At 40.3% G+C, this 18,789-nt stretch overlaps 1 protein-coding gene across 7 annotated transcripts in view; it reads left to right on the plus strand.

The window, feature by feature from the left end:
* The window catches only part of ATP11C (ATPase phospholipid transporting 11C), a 175,713-nt gene that overhangs the window by 127,657 nt on the left and 29,267 nt on the right, over positions 1 to 18,789 (plus strand). For all 7 annotated transcript variants that reach the window (XM_032428196.1, XM_032428200.1, XM_032428198.1 and 4 more), the window contains 4 exons: positions 1,569 to 1,743; positions 6,304 to 6,406; positions 7,599 to 7,744; positions 13,732 to 13,791. In XM_032428196.1, coding sequence (XP_032284087.1) covers positions 1,569 to 1,743; positions 6,304 to 6,406; positions 7,599 to 7,744; positions 13,732 to 13,791 — 484 coding nt within the window. The remainder of the gene's footprint in view (positions 1 to 1,568; positions 1,744 to 6,303; positions 6,407 to 7,598; positions 7,745 to 13,731; positions 13,792 to 18,789) is intronic.

Here is an 18,789-nt window from a genome sequence, read left to right on the forward strand (position 1 = left end):
TCTTCCCATTCTTCTTTTATGTCCTACTTAAGAGTTGATGCTTATAAATATTGCTTGATTTGTTATTGAGCCACTGTTCTCTGCACATTAAGTCAGCTCTGTGAGTAGAGGAGCAAAGGAGAACACATGATTGATATCTCTTTAATTAGTGAATAAAACATGCCTCTAAAATTATGAAGCAGAATATGGACAAGTACAAAATACCATAGTGTCAGTATACACCAAGGGAATATGGAATAAAGGAATGAGGAGGCATATTAGGCTCTCAGGACTCAAACGTTTGGGCCATAGAGTAGCAGCTCCATTATCACTAGAAGTTTGTCAGAAATGCATAATCTCCTGTCCCACCGAAAACCTAGTGAGTCAGAATCTACACTTGAACAAAATTCTCGGGAATTTTAACAAGACTCCCTTCAACATTAAGCTTCAGGAAGCCTAAAGTTAGACAAATGAATCGATAATGATGAGATCATGCTCAAATGGCACCCAAGATTCCCTGAACAAAAATTGATTAATCACTGTTTTTTTCTTAATTACAAAAAAATGAAATGTTAATTGGTAGAATTTTCTCAGTTGTAAGTTTTCCCCCGTATATTTTTTTAAAAGATTTATTTATTTATTCTAGAGACAGAGAGAGGGCATGCATGCTGGGGGTGGGGGTGGGGTTGGAGAGGGAGAGTGGAGCCCAACATGGGGTTCAATCTCCCGACCCTGAGATCATGACCTGAGCCGAAACCAAGAGTCAATCGCTTGACCAACTGTGCCACCCAGGAGCCCCTCCCATGTGTTTTTCTTAAGTACTTGTACCTGTTATATTTGTCTCTCCTGGAACGTAATATCTCTTAGTCGTCCTGGCTATGCACGAGAATCACCTACAGAGCTTTCTGAAACATAAACCTATAAATAACCAAGCACTGCCCAAGATACTCTGATTTAATTTGTCTGGGAATAGACCTCAGGCGTGGGCAATTTTTTAAAGCTGCCCAGATGATTCTAATGGGAAGGCTATGGTTGAGAACCACTAATCCAGTATAAAATGATACTGATTTAAGGAACATATATCATTATTGTATGGTAGTTTTTAATGAACACCGTGTCTTTTAGGCTCTCCATCATTTTTGAGAAGCCAGGTCTATTGACAGGCTTTGTCATTCAGGAAAAGGTCTTCTGTGATTTGTATGCCCAAAGCCATTTTGTCTTCTTCCTCTATTATTAAGAAGTTTTGAGATTGATGATTTGTCTTCATATCAGAGTTTGACTCACTGACTGTAATTTCCACAATTCCCCTTGAGTTTATTTCACAGAGACCAGCTGCTAAATGCCCATTATTTTTAAATACCTTTTAGAATTTAGAATCTATATGGGCAGCTCGAGTCTCAAAGATGTCATGGAAAAATCTCTGTTGTGCCATCATTAGAGACAGTTGCTTCTCTGCAGTTTATAGGTTCGGGAACCAGATTGATGATGACTCTTATGCGGGACCCTCCTCTTTGTGGTTTTAAAAACAATTAGGTTTCAAAATAGGAAGATATAGGAGATTCAATTATAGCGTTGTTTTTCTTTTCCAGAGCATGGACAGAACATCAAGAATATGGATTAATCATCGATGGCTCCACATTGTCACTCATACTAAATTCTAGTCAAGACTCCAGTTCTAACAATTACAAAAGCATTTTCTTGCAGATATGTATGAAGTGCACCGCAGTGCTCTGCTGTCGGATGGCGCCTTTACAGAAAGCCCAGGTAACTGGATATTAGTTAATGTTCCGTTCCGGGGATTTCTATACACATATGTGCAGATGTTCACTTCACTTTTGTTTCTTCAAAGAGCCCTTTTTACCTTATTACATCTTCCCACGCTGCTGCTTCTTCGCAGTCAAATTCAGAGTTCTGCCCACCCATGTGAATGACCCCATGCTTCTTGTCCCCTCAAGCTGGCTGTCCAGTTCCTTGCCTTCCAAGCTTCTCTAATGAGTGCTTGGTGTGTGCTGCGTCCATTGCACTGCTCCTCGCTCCCCTGTGACATTAGCCGCGTGTGTTCTTTCTTCTCGTCATGGCGTCATGTCCGTTGGATCGCCTAGAGAAGAGCAGTGACCTCCTTGCCGAATCCATTGCGCCATCTTTTGTTCTCCTCGTTTCTCTGCCGCAGTCAGTCACAGCCTCCTTAAAACTTTCCTCCCTGAGTTTCTGTCTGTAGTCCACAGTCTTGCCTTTTTTTTTTTGTCCTACTTGGCAACCTAGTGTCTTTTTATTTTGTGTCATCCTCTCACTTCTCACTAATTATCATTTTTCTCTGGGGCTAAGTCTTCCTTCTGCTTTTCACTTATAGCCTGTCTCTCTAAACACGAATTTCTGTGACTCTCATTGATAGTCTCTGGTACTGACTTTTCCTTTACGTGAAACCTCATATTTCTAGCTGCCTGCTAGACAGCTGTATGTGGAATCCCCGCTGTCATATTAAATTCTAGTGTCCAAGACAGATCTTGTCATTTTCTCCTTCAGACCAGTTTGTTTTCTCCCTTGTCTTCATTAGTCTTGTCACCAACGCCACATTTTTTTTTGCTCCCTAAGTCACCAAATGACCTTTGACCCTTCTCTTCTCCTGCACTCTTTATGTAGTCATGGTGCCCCGTTGATCCTACCTTTTGTCATAGCTCTCATTTGGGTGCCATCTTTTTAAACCTTTCACTTCCATCCCAGTCCAAGCCCTATGACTTCACACACAGACGCTGTGATTTAGCTTCCTCGTCAGTCTCCTGGCTTTCACCCATCCCCCTTCAATCTCTTGCCATGCTCCCAAATTAATCTTGTTAAAACACCACTTCTTCCATTATATATTCTTACTCAGATACTTTCATAGTTTCCTAGTCCCTGAGGATGACGGGCATTCTGGCATTCTGGCACTCTGGCATTCAGGCTCATCCCTGTTGGCCCTTGTCGTGTCTCTCCGTGCTCTGTGTCCACTGTCACTCCACTGTCACTCTGTGTCCAGCCTGAATCCTCCACTCCTGTTGGTTGGTGCTCCCTTTCCTCCAAAGCTTTCCTCATCTGGAATTCTCTCTGAATTCCTCTTGGCCTAACAGAAATTTTACTCATACTTAAACCCAATTCAAGAGCCACCTCCCATAGGCTGTTTTTTCCAGCTCCTCCAGCTCGAGTTGATCTGCTTCACCTTGCTTGCTTTTTTGCCCTTAGTACAGTTAACAAACCTTTTCACTTCTGTATACACTATATTCTTTCACATGCCTTAGTGTTGCTTCTTCATATTCTTCAACTGCTTGCTCTAGACCCAAGGAATGGCTGTGTCCTTGGTTTGTCCTTTACACAAACTCTGCCCCCTACTTCATGCACACGCACACACATGCACCCACACACAGCCCATCCTAACTTAGGGCATTGTCTCTGTCTACTTTGTTCTCACTCTCAATCCCCACCACAATCAGGTGCTCTTCTTTCTTTTCTTCAACCTTCAGAGCCTTGGTTAACCCCAGTTGAGGAAGTGGATCCTACCAGAACCACAGCCATAGAAATCTGTCCCTTTAGTCAGAGGCAATCTCTCTTCCACCCCCCCCCATCCCCACATTTATTGTCTGTTGCTCAAATTGCTCACTAGGATTCTGGCTACTCCACTGCCCAGGCAGTTACTTGAATTCCTGACCCCGTATTGCTTCTCCCAGCTTCTCCTAGCCAGAATATGGAGCCTCCCTGTAGTTCAGTCCTTGGCCCGTTTTATTTCCTTCGCTATAGTCCCATCTTCCAGGATATCACCTACTCCTCTGTCAGGTCCATGCAGGTGATTTTCCAGTCACTTCTCCAATCCAAATACTTTGGCTTCTACTTTACTTCTCTAGCTGCTTACTGAACACGTCTTCTTGGGTGTTGTTATTACCATCTCAACTCAGCTTTCTTTAGAGCCCATCATCTTCCTTGTCTTCTACATCAGTTACTGAGCTCACTGTACTTCCGGGTTTCTAGATTCAGAACCTTGAAATCTCTGGTGACTCCCCCCCATGCTTTACCCTTCCATGTGGTTTCAGTCACCAAATTCTGTCCATTTCCTAGTACGTTGTCTTTTTCATCTTTTCTTTCCTGGCAGATGCAGATTCCTTTAACAGCTCATTGAACTCCACCTGTAACTAGCCACCTAACTTGGCTCTTTGCCTGCGGTCTTGCCTTTTCTTCCTATTCCTCCTGCAGCCTGTGACCACTTTCATAACATCACTCCCTATTGATCTGGACCCGGATATGGCTGTCCATGCCCCCTATATGAAAACTCATTGATCTGGTCAAGCCAGTCTGTCTTCTGAGCATATATTGTACCTAACCTGGCTATGTGCCTTAGATCATGCCATTCCCTCTGGAATACTCCTCCAAGCCCCTTTTCCCCATCCACGCAGATCTTTAACCATCTTTCATGATTTAGATTAAATGACTCTTCCTTCTATAAAATCATTCCTGATTACTCTGGCACGTAGAGTCCTCTCCCTTCTCTGCCATCATGGGCCTTTTTATGTGGACAACTTAGACGACAGTGTTACAAATTCCCTTGCACAGATACCTCACAGTTAGTGTTTATTGTTAATCTGATTATCTAATATTCTTGTATTCACTCCCTATCTCTCCTATTCCATTAGATGTTTCTTAAGGTGTGTGACCAGCCTGTCTTTCTTGGATATTTGCACATGACATTGCACATTGTATTGTGTGCAGTTGTATTTGGTCGATAAGTAGTTTTTGGCAAATTGATTTCTTTCGCATGAAGCTGTTTTAGAGATTGAAGAGAAGTTCTTAATCCAGGTGACCCGGGGCACAGTAAAAAAAAAAAAAAAATGTTTATCTAGATCTTTCATGATTTTATAGTCCATGACTATATATCTTTTTATCTTTCCACAAGGACGACTTTTAATCTTCTTAATCCATATTTTCATGCAGAAGCTGTCACCCTTGCTAATTTTATCACCTTCCCTAGAACTTTCCTGGCTGCACCTTTTCTTCCTTAAGGTGTAAATCATTGCTGCACAAATTTCAAGGTGCAATTAGGTTAACCAGAATTGTAGCCCGTCAAACACAAATTTAGTGCGGGTTCTTTAAGTTTGTCTTTGACTCATTTACAGATTATTTCTGAGAGTCTCTAAAAATTTTTTAAAAGAACCAAGTTGAGGGGAGGGAATGGGGGAAAGCCGGCATCTCACAATAACAGCATTTTTGTGTTAAATGGAATTGGATGTGGGGTTTTTTGTACACTATTTAGTACAACTAAAACCTGACCGAATTTTGTTTAAAAAAAGACTGTGGGGTGGCTTAGCCTCGGGTCAGTTATTTTTAATCACTTATGTTGAAAATGGATTTTATTTATGTTAAGTGGTGAAAGCAATTCGGAGGACAGAATTTCTGCAAGGCATTAGTTAGCTTCTGAATTATATACACTTTTTTAAAACTGCCAGATTCTAGAGGGTTTTGAGGGGTGACGCATAAAGCAGTCATTATCTAAAACATGGGGTGGGAGGGTGGCTGCCTACCCAATATACTTGCACAAAGTGACTCCGCCAGAAGATTTCTTTTATTCGGTACCTGCCATGAACACAGCACTGAGCTGCATTGTGCCGTTGACACATCTTGAAGAGACACTCAGGGAATAGTGGTGACAGGCTTTATACACATATCTCAGAGAACTTTCTGCAAATCTCACCACCTTCAAGATGCCCCCATTTAAAAACGCAGCTACCTGTAGAAGAGGTAAGATCATATTGGGCATTGGGAGATTTAGTAAAGTTTGGTTGGCAGCTAGATGGGTGTAAGAATTTATCATCGGGGAAGTCCCTGGGAATAGGGGAATGCGCCGAAGGGAGTGGTTGTATCTGCAGGGAGGAGAGATGGAGAGGGTCTAGAAGCATTGTTCTCTCACTTCCTACTCTTATTCCAGTAGCCCTAATGCATGGTACCTCAAATCAGCTTTCTGGTCTCCGCTGTCACACTCAGCACCCCATCTGAAAGGACATGTGAAGCAAGGACAAAAGAGGGAAACAGGTTGGCCTCTTAGTATAGGTAGGAGGCAAGGTTTTCTGACACTTCGTATATGCATGGAAACAAAAAAAAAAATAGTGGGCACTGGTGTTACATTTAAAATGCTACATTCTTTTACCTCTGAGAATTCAAGGCTATTGTATGTAATACGCACAAACTACCTTTCTATTTGTTTGCAAGGCCTCCATTTACAAGTGTGAACGAGGCATATACCCGCAATGTAGTAGTCTCACATTCTGCTTTGACCTTTTCTGTACCTCTTTTGTATTTAATGTTTAGATTGTCAGAATGGTGAAGAATTTAAAAGGCAGCCCAATAACGCTGTCGATAGGTGATGGTGCCAATGATGTTAGTATGATCTTGGAATCCCATGTGGGAATAGGTAAGAACCACCTAATGAGATGGCAGCTGTAAGGTATCCATATCGCTTGTTAGGTCGCGTGGTCTTATATTCTAGAGAGAATGTCTTAGTTACTCCTCTTGAATTTTAATTTGGGGATGATAATTATTCATTGATGAAGGTCCTCATCTAACACGTCCATCCCAAAGTCCTGCCCCGGTGGGAACGTAGCAATACAAAGTTAGAGGATATTTTTTATATTAGCCAAGTAAAGTGAATTTCCCAAGCCTACTGGCGGTACAATTGATCATTTAGCTCTCACTTTAACAGCATGCATGAAATTTTATTGATTTTCTGCCCCTGGCCACATCGCCTGCTTATGTTGCTGCACTCTATCTTCTGAGATTCTTAACTGTTTGGGACTAAGAAATGATAATTGGTTGGCTGGTTTTCCACATGGCAATATTTATGGGTGCTTTGGGCTGTAGTGTCGAATTTATATGTTGGCATGCAACAACAGCTTTTTCTCCTGCCTGCACCATTTTTTTCCCATGTCAGGCTGCTGATAGGCAGCAATCCTAACACCCCAGGAGGTTTGGTTTGTTTTTGTTTTTGTTTTTGTTTTGAAGGGAAGAAATAATGGTCTAGGTATCTTGGGAATTATTATTACTGTACTCTGGATTCCCAAATTCTTTCCATTTGGAAGTAACCCTATTTAGTGTGGAACTCTCAGTTGTACTCATTGGTTATTCAGTGTGGAAATGGCCTAAAGCTACTTGAGCTCATGGAACCACTTGGGCTACTACTCAGAGTTTCATTCAGTGAGAGGACTTCACCATCTCATTGTAACTCTCAGTTTTGAGCTCCTGGACCACAAACCCCAGGTCTCTGAGTTGCTTTGATATAGCCCCTTGTCTAGGAGCATGTACATTTATGCACTTACTAAGAGCCTTTTTTCAGATAAATTTTCAGATTTAATTTTTTCCTTAATTTTTGCCTTGTAATGATTAAAACAATGATTCTATTTGTTTTATGTCGTGTTATAAATAAGTAATTACCAGTTAAGTTTTACTTTTTATTGGTAAGACTCATTGTCACTGTTACAGCACTTTTTGGTTAAAAAAAATTTAAACTACATGAGTGAACTGTGCCACATAAACAAGTTAAAAGTGTGAAAATAACAAATCAGGAGGTTGTTTATTTTATAAAATAGTCAGATTTTTCTCTTTTTCAGGTATTAAAGGCAAAGAAGGTCGGCAAGCAGCCAGGAATAGCGATTATGCTGTTCCGAAGTTTAAACATTTAAAAAAACTGCTCTTGGCTCACGGACATCTATATTATGTGAGAATAGCACACCTTGTACAGTATTTCTTCTATAAGGTATGGAACAAAATATTTGTAATTGAACTTATCACCATCTAACCCAGCATTGGCTCAGCTTGGTCATAGGATTTTCCTCCCATTTTTCACGGTTCTTTTGCTGTCTTAGTACTGAGATTTGTGGTCTACAAAACATAATCTATCTAATGAATCAGAAACTAGAAATTCCTGGGGCACCTGGGTGGCCCTCAGTTAAGCGTCCGACTCTTGATTTCGGCTCAGGTCTTTCTGCTCAGGTTGTGATCTCAGGGTCGTGAGATCGAGCCTTGCTTTGGGCTCCGCGCTCAGTGGGGAGTCTGCTTGAGCTTCTCTCCGTCCCCATCTGCCCTCCCTCTCCCCCCCACACACACAGGCACGCACTCTCTCAAATAAAAAATATTTTTAAAAAAGAAACTAGAAATTCCTTTTAATGCGAGCAATTTGGGATGAAATTTTTAAGTCAACTTTCTTGAAGTGGAGTTTAAATACAGTAAAATGTACCCATTAAAAGTGTACATTTCCATTTTGACACATGTATACATCCATGTAACCATCAACCCAGAAAGTTCCCACATGCTCCTTCTCAGTCTCCTCTACCTTGCACCAATGACTAATCTGATTTGTATTGTTATACAATATATAGTGATACTTACAACATAAAATATATAAATTTAGGTATAATTTATGCAGTATGCAGATTAGAGTTGCCTGTTTTAGAACTTCATATAAATAAAATCATATGTGCTCTTTTGTGTTTGGCCTGTTTCACTTAGCATAATGTTTTTATGCCTCATCCATGTTATATCGTATTATCAATAGTTGGTTCCCTTTTTATCCTAAAGAGTATTCTGAACTACTCTTTTCAAGTGGAATTACACAGGTAAAGCAGTTAGAAGCAAAATTGCATTCATTGAAGGATGATGAGTCCAGGGCTATTTCCTTGCTCAGTCTCCTTGTCTTGCCCAGAGATTCCTCAGAGCACAATTTGGAGTCCCATGAATATAGTACAAGCCACTCATTTTATGCCTAATGAACCTGGCATACATGAAGGTGAAATAATGTCTAAAGTATGAAAATCATTTTAAGCCGACAAGGGCCAGAACTTGATCTCTTGTTCTGTGTTCTGTTCAGTATAGTTTTTAAAGTTTTTTTCACTTTTTGTGTTGAAATAATTTCAGACTTTAAAAAAATTGCGAAATTAGTGAAATAATTTTCATATACTCTTTGTCTGCTGTTAACACCTTAGATAACATGCAGTATAGTTATCAAGACCCGTAAATTGATATTAATTGGCACATTATTAACCAGTCTACATGTAGTCTTGGAATTTTGCCAGAGGTCCCACTGGTAGTCTCTTTGAGGTCTGTTTCAGGCTCATGATTTCATTTAGCTGTCTTACCTCCTCAGTCGTCTTTTTTTTTTTTTTTTTAGTTTGTTTATTTTGGAGAGAGTGTGAGAGAGAGAGAGCATGAGCAGGGGAGAGGGGCAGAGAGAGAAGCAGACTCCCCACTGAGCAGGGAGCCCAACACGGGGCTTGATCCCAGGACCCTGAGATCATGACCTGAGCCAAAGGCAGACGCTTAACTCACTGAGCCACCCAGGCGCCCCCTCCTTAGTCTTCTTTACACTGGAATACTGCTATCTTCTTTGTCTTCGTGATCTTAACATTTTCGAAGAGTACCGGCCAGTTTATGCTTTTTTGGCACCAATACCTGATATGATGCACTGAGCAGGTTACAACATTACTTCTATGGTATTGGTGCCAGAAAAGCATAACCTGATTCTCATGATAAGCAAACATTAGACAAACCCAAATTGAGGGACATTCTACAAACTGGCCAGTTTATTTATTATTTATTTTATCATAATCCTGTGAGCAACAGGAAGTTATTTGTTATATACTTCTTTTTGTCTTTAGCCTTAGAGTATACAGTCAAAATACTATTTCCAAAATTACTTTTTTTCCTTTTCCACCATTTCATTGTGGTTATGTTATTTATTTGTAATAGAGTTAGGTTAAATTTTTGTTTGCATACCATTTTGGTCCTTCCTCTCTAATCCTGATTGATTTTAATTATTTTTTAAGTATGTAAAACATTGGCATGGTTCTCCTCAAGACGAGGTTCTCTGAGAATCTTGCTTAGTGACTTAATGCTCTAATCAAAAGGAAACTCATGCAACAATGATTTTTCTCAAATCCCTCTTATATATAACTCTTTTTCCAAATGAAGGTTTTGAAGTCATCTGTAATTATAATCATACCCACAGAGAGAACTAATGGTGACATTTTATGTGATCTGTTCTATATAAATTAAATTGTGTTGACATTATTTTTGGGTTTTGGGGTTTTTTGGTGTTTTTTTCTTTTTTCCAAGTAAGCTCTGTGCCCAACCTGGGGCCCAAACTCAAAACCCCCAAGATCAAGAGTCACATGCTCCACCAACCAAGCCAGCCAGGTGCCCCTATATTGTTTTTATACACTACTGGGGTTTTTTTTTTTTCAATTTTTATATTGAGATATACTTCACATAACAAAATTCACTATCATACATTCAAAGTGTACAATATGGTGTCTTTTAGTGTATTCGCTATGATGAGCAACCATTGCCACTATCTAATTCCAGAACATTTCCATCACCCCATAAGAAGCCCCATACTTTTAGCAGTCAGTCCCAAAACATACTGTTTTGCACTTTTCCCTTTTCACTTAATAATATATTGTGAACAGTTTTCTCACCCAGTTAATTATTCACCTAAAACATGATAATGGTGTGGAATCCCAAACCCCTGAGTGGACACTGAGGTCATTTCCCCAACAATACCTTGGTTTTCTTTTATCACCGAGCATTAGAGTTCATGTTAGACTGAGCTTGCCTAATCATTTTTGTCTACCAGGGGAGAGAATTTACCAAAGTTCTTAATTAGATTCTACTTTGTAGGTACATTACCAAGTTTGTGTGCAAGTTAAATGATTCAAACCGTTACGGTGTTTGGATTTCATGCCCTATATTTCTCAGAAGGGAAAGCACAGCAACTGTTTTTGTGTGTCAGTTTTCTGTGATCAATCCCTGTTCTTACTAGCTTTCTATTTTCGAAAAGACCTACATAACTGTGAGGGGCACCTGGCTGGCTCAGTCAGGAGAGCCTGCGACTCTTGATCACAGGGTTGTGAGTTTGAGCCCTACATTTAGCATGGAGCCTACTTTAAAAAAAAACGTTTTCAAAAAAATACGTGTTGGGATGCCTAGCTGGCTCAGTGGAGCGTGTGACTCTTGATCTCGGGATTGTGAGTTTGAGCCCCACGTTGGGTGTAGAGACTACTTAAAAATAAAATTTTAAAAATAAATACGTACATACATAAGTGTGAACCCAGGTTTACAGATTTGCCAGGACCCTGTCATCCAGTATCAGCTGGTATCCCGGCCAAACATAGACGATGATGATAATGATGATTAACCCAGTATGTGTAAGATACTTGCTGTTGACAAAAGCACATTATTTTCTTATTCAGTCCTCACAAATCTCCTTTGAGCAATTACTATTATTTTCATTTAAAATATGTGGAAAGCAGAGCTCAGAGAGCTTACAAAACTTACCTTTCCCTCCTCAGCTCAAAGGTGGCAGAGCTAGATTTCCACAATAGGATTATTTACTCTCAGTCCAAGACTTTTTGTACATCACAGTTAGGGTCTGTCAGGCCTTGGACTAAGTAATTCAACAGCCCCACTTGGGGACAGGTGGTTATTCTCTTACTTATCCCTAGTAGGCGAGCCCATGAAGATTTGCCATGCATATCTGCCTAACACTCTGATCCCATTCCTGAGGCCTGGTTTGCCTCAAGATTTTGGCCTGCAATTCAAGCACCTACCACCAGATGGAAGAAATGCTCTGTTAAGGAAAACAAAACAAGCATTAAAATGGCTGTTTACCAGTGGTTAGTAATTAACATATCCCTGTTCCCAATTTAGGGGATTATTCGTGTAGCTAATGCCCTCTGTCTTCATTAGGATCTCTGCGCTCACTATCACCTTAGTTACTGACTTAGCAATATTCCTTTTCCACGGCTGCCTTTTATCCCAGGGTGATTTCTAATACTTTCAACCCTCTTGAGCTGGGCTGAAAAGCCTTCCTTCCTCTTACCTTGCCATTGCATCTTCAAATAACAGTTGCTTCACTCCTGAAGTGCTTCAGTGACAGGTGTTCCTGCCGTCTGTTTCTCCGTTCAATCCACCTTGCATAATTCAGCCAAGTCAACGTTGGGAAACTGCCACTATTTAACCTGTCCTCCAGAAACTTCACTCTCCATTGTCTAAGGATTAGCCTGTCTTTTAAGGCACCCCACGGTCTGACCCTGTCCTGCCTTATATGTTTAAAATACATGCACCTTGGGGCGCCCGGGTGGCTCAGTCGTTAAGCATCTGCCTTCAGCTCAGGTCATGATCCCAGGGTCCTGGGATCCAGCCCCTCGTCGGGCTCCCTGCTCCGCGGGAAGCCTGCTTCTTCCTCTCCCATTCCCCCTGCTTGTGTTCCCTCTGTCGCTGTGTCTCTCTCTGTCAAATAAATAAATAAAATCTTTTTAAAAAATAAATAATAAAAAAATAAAATACATGCACCTTGCCTTGGTTCATGCTGTCAACATATCCTATCCATCTGCAACACCTTGTTCAAGTTCTAATTTATTTATTTATGCAGTCAATAGATATGTTTGAATGTGTTACCATGTGCCAAGCACCATTTTAAGACCTAAAGATTCATAAGGACTAAGACGGCAAAGTCTCTGTTCTCAGGGGACTTACATTCTAGTGGGAGAGTCAGACCTTCCCTTCCCACAAAGCACCCCCATAACCCCCCTGAGTACTGCCTCCTCCAACCTCAGAGCACTTTTTTTTTTTTAAGTATGGTTTTGCATTCTCCCAAAATTGATGCATACACGTGAGTGTCCCCCTTTCAAGAGGTGACCTTGGGAGCTCTGACACGCCGATGCTGTAGGACTTAATTCAATACATGTATAGCACTTTTCTTTAGGAAGAGCTTCCAGAGCCTGTAGTATATTCACCTAAATACCCTCAGCTATAGCAGATGTTCATCCTTCGAGGATGCATTGGATTTTTAAAAACAGCTTCAAGCCTCCTAGCCTGGTAAATTAGCTAGGTGAGAATGTGTGACAGAAGGAAAGAGACTAGTTTTCTGACATACCCCGAAAACGGGCTCTTGAAGGGCTACCCAAAGAGACATCCAGAGACATCATGAACAAGTGAGAACAGCTCTCAAATGGGGTCCCATCCTACCACGACGGGTGGCACTCATTTGAAAATACTAGTTCTGGTGATTTTGCCTGAAGACATTAATTTCAGTATTTATAGTCCTACCTAGTGGCTTTTACTGTGTTATGAATTCTCAGCTTACATTTTTTCCTATTTGTTTTTAGTGTTCTCCCAATTAAATAAGTCCCTTAGGAGTAAGAAGCTTTGCTCTGGGTTTTTGTTTTATTTATTTATTTATTTTTTTGTATTACCCACAGTACCATCTTTGCATATAATAGGTGATCAATAATAATATGTCAGTTGTTTGATGAGGCAGTAATAAAGACAGTAAAGCATTAGTTGGTACTGTTAGTGTATCCTGGCTGTTTATGGGCATTAATTGACTTTAAATGTACACTTTGAGCTTTATGTCAGTCTGCCTTATGTTGATTTTGCAAATCAGATTGGCATTTAAGGGGTAATACCTAAATGTTTGTGTTTGTATGAGCTTATGTCTTCCCTCAAGGAAGAATAGCAAGAGGTTCTCATAAGGTGAGATCCTCTTTCTGCTTGGTAAGGCAAAAGTTGGTATTAATATGAGTTAATCATTTGTCTTTGAGCTGTTTGCTTATAACCGTAATAGAGATTTATTGTGTTATGATTAGAAGGGCTTGGGATTGACTGTAGACTATTTGGAGTACAATATCCTGTGTTAGTTTAGAAAGTTCAAGTGAAAACTAACTCTTTTTTACATTTTTTTTCCAGAACCTTTGTTTCATTTTGCCACAATTTTTGTACCAGTTCTTCTGTGGATTCTCACAACAGGTTTGTTTCCCTAGTTATTTGTTATAATGTACTTTATGTTGGCCATGAATAAATTACCTTTTTATGTATTGGATTGTAGAGATGAGAGAGGTATGTTCAAAGTAAAACAATTTTATTATTTTTTTTTATTTTTTGGTTCAACAGTTGATCTTCTTGCCCTGGTTTTTGACAATAGCAAATGTTTATGTCTTTGCTTTAGTGATGTTCTTATTATTCCTTTCTTCTTGAAAGTTATTTGGTACCTCCTGTTGGAGGAGATACCTTAAGGAGATAACCCTAAGAGTATTTCTTTTAATCAGTGTAAACCATGCTTTCCAATAATCCTAAAATGGTGTAGTTTAATATTTCATCAAATAAAATCTCACACCTTTGCAGTTTCTCAGGTTGATTTGCTAGAAGAATGTTGATCTTTCAACTGGCCAAGAAGCTGTGATCCCTGGATAGAGCCTTGGATTACTTGAGCAACTCTACATTTTTTGTCCTTTATTGTTTTCTGAACATCTATTATTACATAAAGAATAGGATATATGTTATATTGATACATAAGTGGTGGGAAGGGCATGCACATTTATAGCCTTAACAACTGGAATGGAACTTGTGTCACTTCTAGTGGAAGGATAGCCCAGTATAGGAGCTGGAATGCTCAATGACTGAGAAATTTTGCAGTTAATCTATGAACAATTCAGTGATTTTGCCATGCTGAGCTAATGGTAACATCACCGCAGATATTAGAGACCGAGTTTCTAAATTTCAAGGCATACTTCATTCCTCCTGCTAGGAAGAGATTTTTTTTCTAATTTCTTGGCAGTATTTTTAAGACAGTATGTTCTTCTGAATGAAAAGTGATTGCTCTCTTTCCCTAGAACTTGCCTCTTCATTGGGTATGCTCTTCCTTACATCAGTGTCTTGTGGTCAAGCCCGTGGTGCCAGTTCAGCAGAGTTGCTTTATGAATTAATCATCTACCAGCTGTAGGAAGTGCCATCAGCCTTCTTGTATGCAAAACTAACAGTCTTAGTTACAGAGAGTTTTCTAAATTCTGATGAATCTGCTTTGTCTGAACATCCAGATTACTACTGGTCAAATGCTCACTTCGTGGATGAGTGCAGGTATTAAAAAGACATTTCAGGGGTGCTTGGGTGGCATCTGCCTTCAGCTCAGGTCATGATCCCAGGGTCCTGGGATCGAGCCCCACATCAGGCTCCCTGCTCAGCCGGGAGTCTGCTTCTCCCTCTCCCACTCCCCCTGCTTGTACTTTCTCTCTTTCTTTCTCTCTCTCTCTCTCTCTCTCCCTCTCTCTCTGTCAAATAAAATCTTCAAAAAATAAAAAGACATTTCAAATTTTGTAGCAGAATGCTAAAGGGAAATTGGCTTAATCTGGTTAAAACATTGTTTTTAGTTTGAAAGGAGTGTGTTCACAAGTTGTATGAGGAAAGGACTTATTCCTTATAAAGCCATCTGAGACTCAGACCCTAGTCTGTCTGGAGTCTGCTTAGGTTACCTTAGCTATTGAGGTTTCCATAGGAGTTGATGTTTGGCTTCCTCAGTTGCTCAGATGGTAGGTCCATTCATTTAATGAGTATCTCTTGAGTGCCTACTGTATGCCAGGCTAAGTGCTGGGGATATAACAGTGATCAAAACAAAGTCTTACCCATGGAGCTTGCAGTATAGTGTTAGGGGGTGAGACTGCAATCATACAAATATGTCAGGTACTGATACAGGCTCCAAAGGAAAAAGTAAAGCATTATAAACTGGTGGAGCATGAATGCAGAAGTCTGCTATTTTAGAGATGATCTGGAAAGTTCTCCCTGAGGTGACATTTGGGCAGAGATCTGAAGGAGAGGAGGGAGGGAACTGTCAGACATCTTAGAGGAAAAGTGTATCGGGTAAAAAGAAGGTCTCTCTCAGGTGGTGGCATCATGTGCAATATTTTTATTTTTTACTTTGGCCTTGTGCTAGTGCTGGATGTAGCAACCATTATTGCAAATATGTTTAGAGTACATACAGGTAGGCAGCCTTTTTCAACTTAAGTCCATGTCACATGTTCTCTCCAACCCTGGAAATTGGGAGAGCAAGCTACAGAGAATGTAGAAATGGGACCAGGATTCAGATTCTTTAAGCAAAAAGCAACTCTTTCTTTAGCAAAGCTAGGATAGTACTGGTCTTTTTCCTATGTGAAAAGAAAACATTTGTAGCAGGTTTAATAAGAAACTATTATCAACTAAACCTGTTGTTTGTTTTGAGGACATTCTGTCTCCTAATTATGCATCTAAGAATTATAATTATCTCTCATGTAACATTGAAGTACCGTTGTGGAAAAAAAGTAGATTGATGCTTCTTTTGTTTGAATGAAATTCAAGACGAAATTACTCACCAGGCAATCTTTTTGTTTGTATGTTTGTTGTTGTTTTCAATTTTCTCATTAGTGAAAATGGGGTAGTTTCCAATGAAAATATAGTATTGTGTGCCAACAAACTAATCCTCTCCCTTGAAAATGAAAAGGAACAAAACACCTATTTGGGGGTTCTTTTCAATTCAGAAGATAATTTTTGCTGAGTTTAAATCTAGGGGAGTTAGGATGGTGGAGCATTGGGGGACCCTAAGCATGTCTTGTCCCTTGAACACAGCTACATAGTTATCAAATCATTCTGAACAACCAAGAAATCAATCAGAGGTCTGAGAGAACAAAAACTGCAAGTCTGCAAGTAGAAAAGCAACCACCTTTTGGAAGGTAGGAGGTGCAGAGATTTGAATTGGGGGAGATATAGCCGTAGATACAGTGGCGGGGAGGGAGCCTGTTTATGGAGGCTACTGCAAAACATTATGAGCACCGTAGTGCAAAAATCAGAACTTTTAGAAGTCTGCTACAGTGGGGGATGTGCCCAGCTTAAAGGCACTCAGGTGGCAAAGCAGGGTGGAATCCCAGGAGGGACACCATGGTCTGAGGATCCCCTGGGTCCCAAGAACAGGTTGCACTGTTCCCAGGCATAGGAACATAGAAGCCAGCTGAGAACAGTGATTCTCGGTGCCAGCTTTCTGCCCTATTTTGCCATAAACTGCAAACCCCTGCACGTTTATGTGACCACTTTCCTGGCAGGGGCCAGCAACTCGCAAAAGTGTGGCAAGACCCTCCCCCAGAAGAGCAGCGCACATCTGCGCTGTGGTAGTCCTTGAAATTCAGAGTTTTGAAACTCAGTTGTGTGCCTGAGATTAAAGAAAAAAAAACTCGGACACAGATCAGTTGAACGCAGGGTTCTGACGGAAATCAGTGATTGACTGCTCTTCTGTGAGGGCTCACTGAGGAGTGGGGGGCGGGAACTTTCAGCTCTAGGGCTAGAGAGTGGTACACTACCATATTCATCCCACCCATCAGTGCTGAGAGCCTTCAGGGAGCAAAACAGCACCACCTAGTGGAATCCGGAGCTGCTTACACCAAGCCCCGCCCCCCTACGCCCTGGAGGCGCATTTCCACTAGGACAGGTCCACCTTAGAATCATCCCAACAGGCTGCTTCCCCAGAAGACCGGCACAAACAACTCACTTACACCAAGTTTACTGATCATAGAGTGCTGCAAAGCTTCAGTTCTAGGGGAAAATAGGATCTAGCTTCCTTTTTACTTTTTATTTTTTTGTTTTTTCATTTATTTTCTTTTCAATTCATTTTGTAAATTTTTTTAATTTTTCAAATTTTTATTTGTGTATACTTTATATTTTTGTATTTTTTGTTTACTTTTATTATTTATTTATTTTGGGATCTAGATTCTTCTAAGAAGCAGACCAAAACACACCCAGGATCTAGGGTTTTGGGGGGAATTCTTGTTTTTTTGGGTTTTTCTTTGTTGTTTTTTGTGGGGGGGTTTGTTTCATTTTCTTCTTTTCTGGACAAAATGATGAGACGGAGAAATTCACCCCAAAAGAGAACAGGAAGTGGAACTCAGGGCAAGGGATTGAATCAGTACAGATATAATTAAGATGTCTGAACTGGAATTTTAAAAAGACGATTAGCTGGGCTTGAAAAAAGCATAGAAGACTAGAGAATCCCTTACTGTGGAGATAAAAGAACTTAAATCTAGTCAGGCCAAAATTAAAAATGATATAACCGAGATGCAATCCCAAGTGGAGGACATAAAAACAAGGATGGACGAAGCAGAGGAGCAAATCAGTGAAATAGAAGATAAAATTACGGAAAATAATGAAGCTGAAAAGAAGAGAGAAAGAAAGGTAATGAACCACAAAGATAGGTTAGGGAACTAAGTGACTTATTAAAACAATGTTCGTATCATAGGAGTCCCAGAAGGTGAAGAGAGAGAAAAAGGGGCAGAAGGTTTATTCAAATAAATTATAGCTGAAAACTTCCCTAATTTGGGGAAGGACACAGACATCAAAATCCAAGAAGCACAGAGAACTCCCATTAAATTCAACAAAAGCTGACCATCGCCAGGGCATATCATAGTCAAATTCACAAAATACAGACAAGGAAAGAATCCTGAAAGCAGTGAGGTTGGGCAGTGGGGGCGGGGGATAAAAGTCCTTTACCTACAAGGGAAGACAGATCAGGTTTGCAGCAGATCTGTCCACAGAAACTTGGCAGGCCAGAAAGAAGTGGCAGGAGATATTCAACATGCCAAATGGGAAAAATATGCAGCCAAGAATTCTTTATCCAGCAAGCCTGTCATTCAGAATAGAAGGAGAGAGAAATTATTTCCCAGACAGACAAAAACAAAAGGAGTTCATGACCACTAAATCAGCCCTGCAAAGAAATTTTAAGGGGGACTCATTGAGTGGAAGAAAAAAAAAGACCAAAATCAACAAAGACTAGAAAGGACCAGAGAACATCACCAGAAACACCAATTATACAGGTAACACAATGGCACTAAACTCATCTCTTTCAATAATCACTCAGAATGTACATGGACTGAATGCTCTAATCAAAAGACATAGGGTATCAGAATGGGTAAAAAAACAAGATCCATCTATATGCTGCCTACAGGAGACTCATTT

This window comes from Phoca vitulina, unplaced genomic scaffold, assembly GCF_004348235.1.
Source record: "Phoca vitulina isolate PV1807 unplaced genomic scaffold, GSC_HSeal_1.0 scaffold39, whole genome shotgun sequence".
In the NCBI taxonomy this organism is placed as follows: Eukaryota; Metazoa; Chordata; class Mammalia; order Carnivora; family Phocidae; genus Phoca; species Phoca vitulina.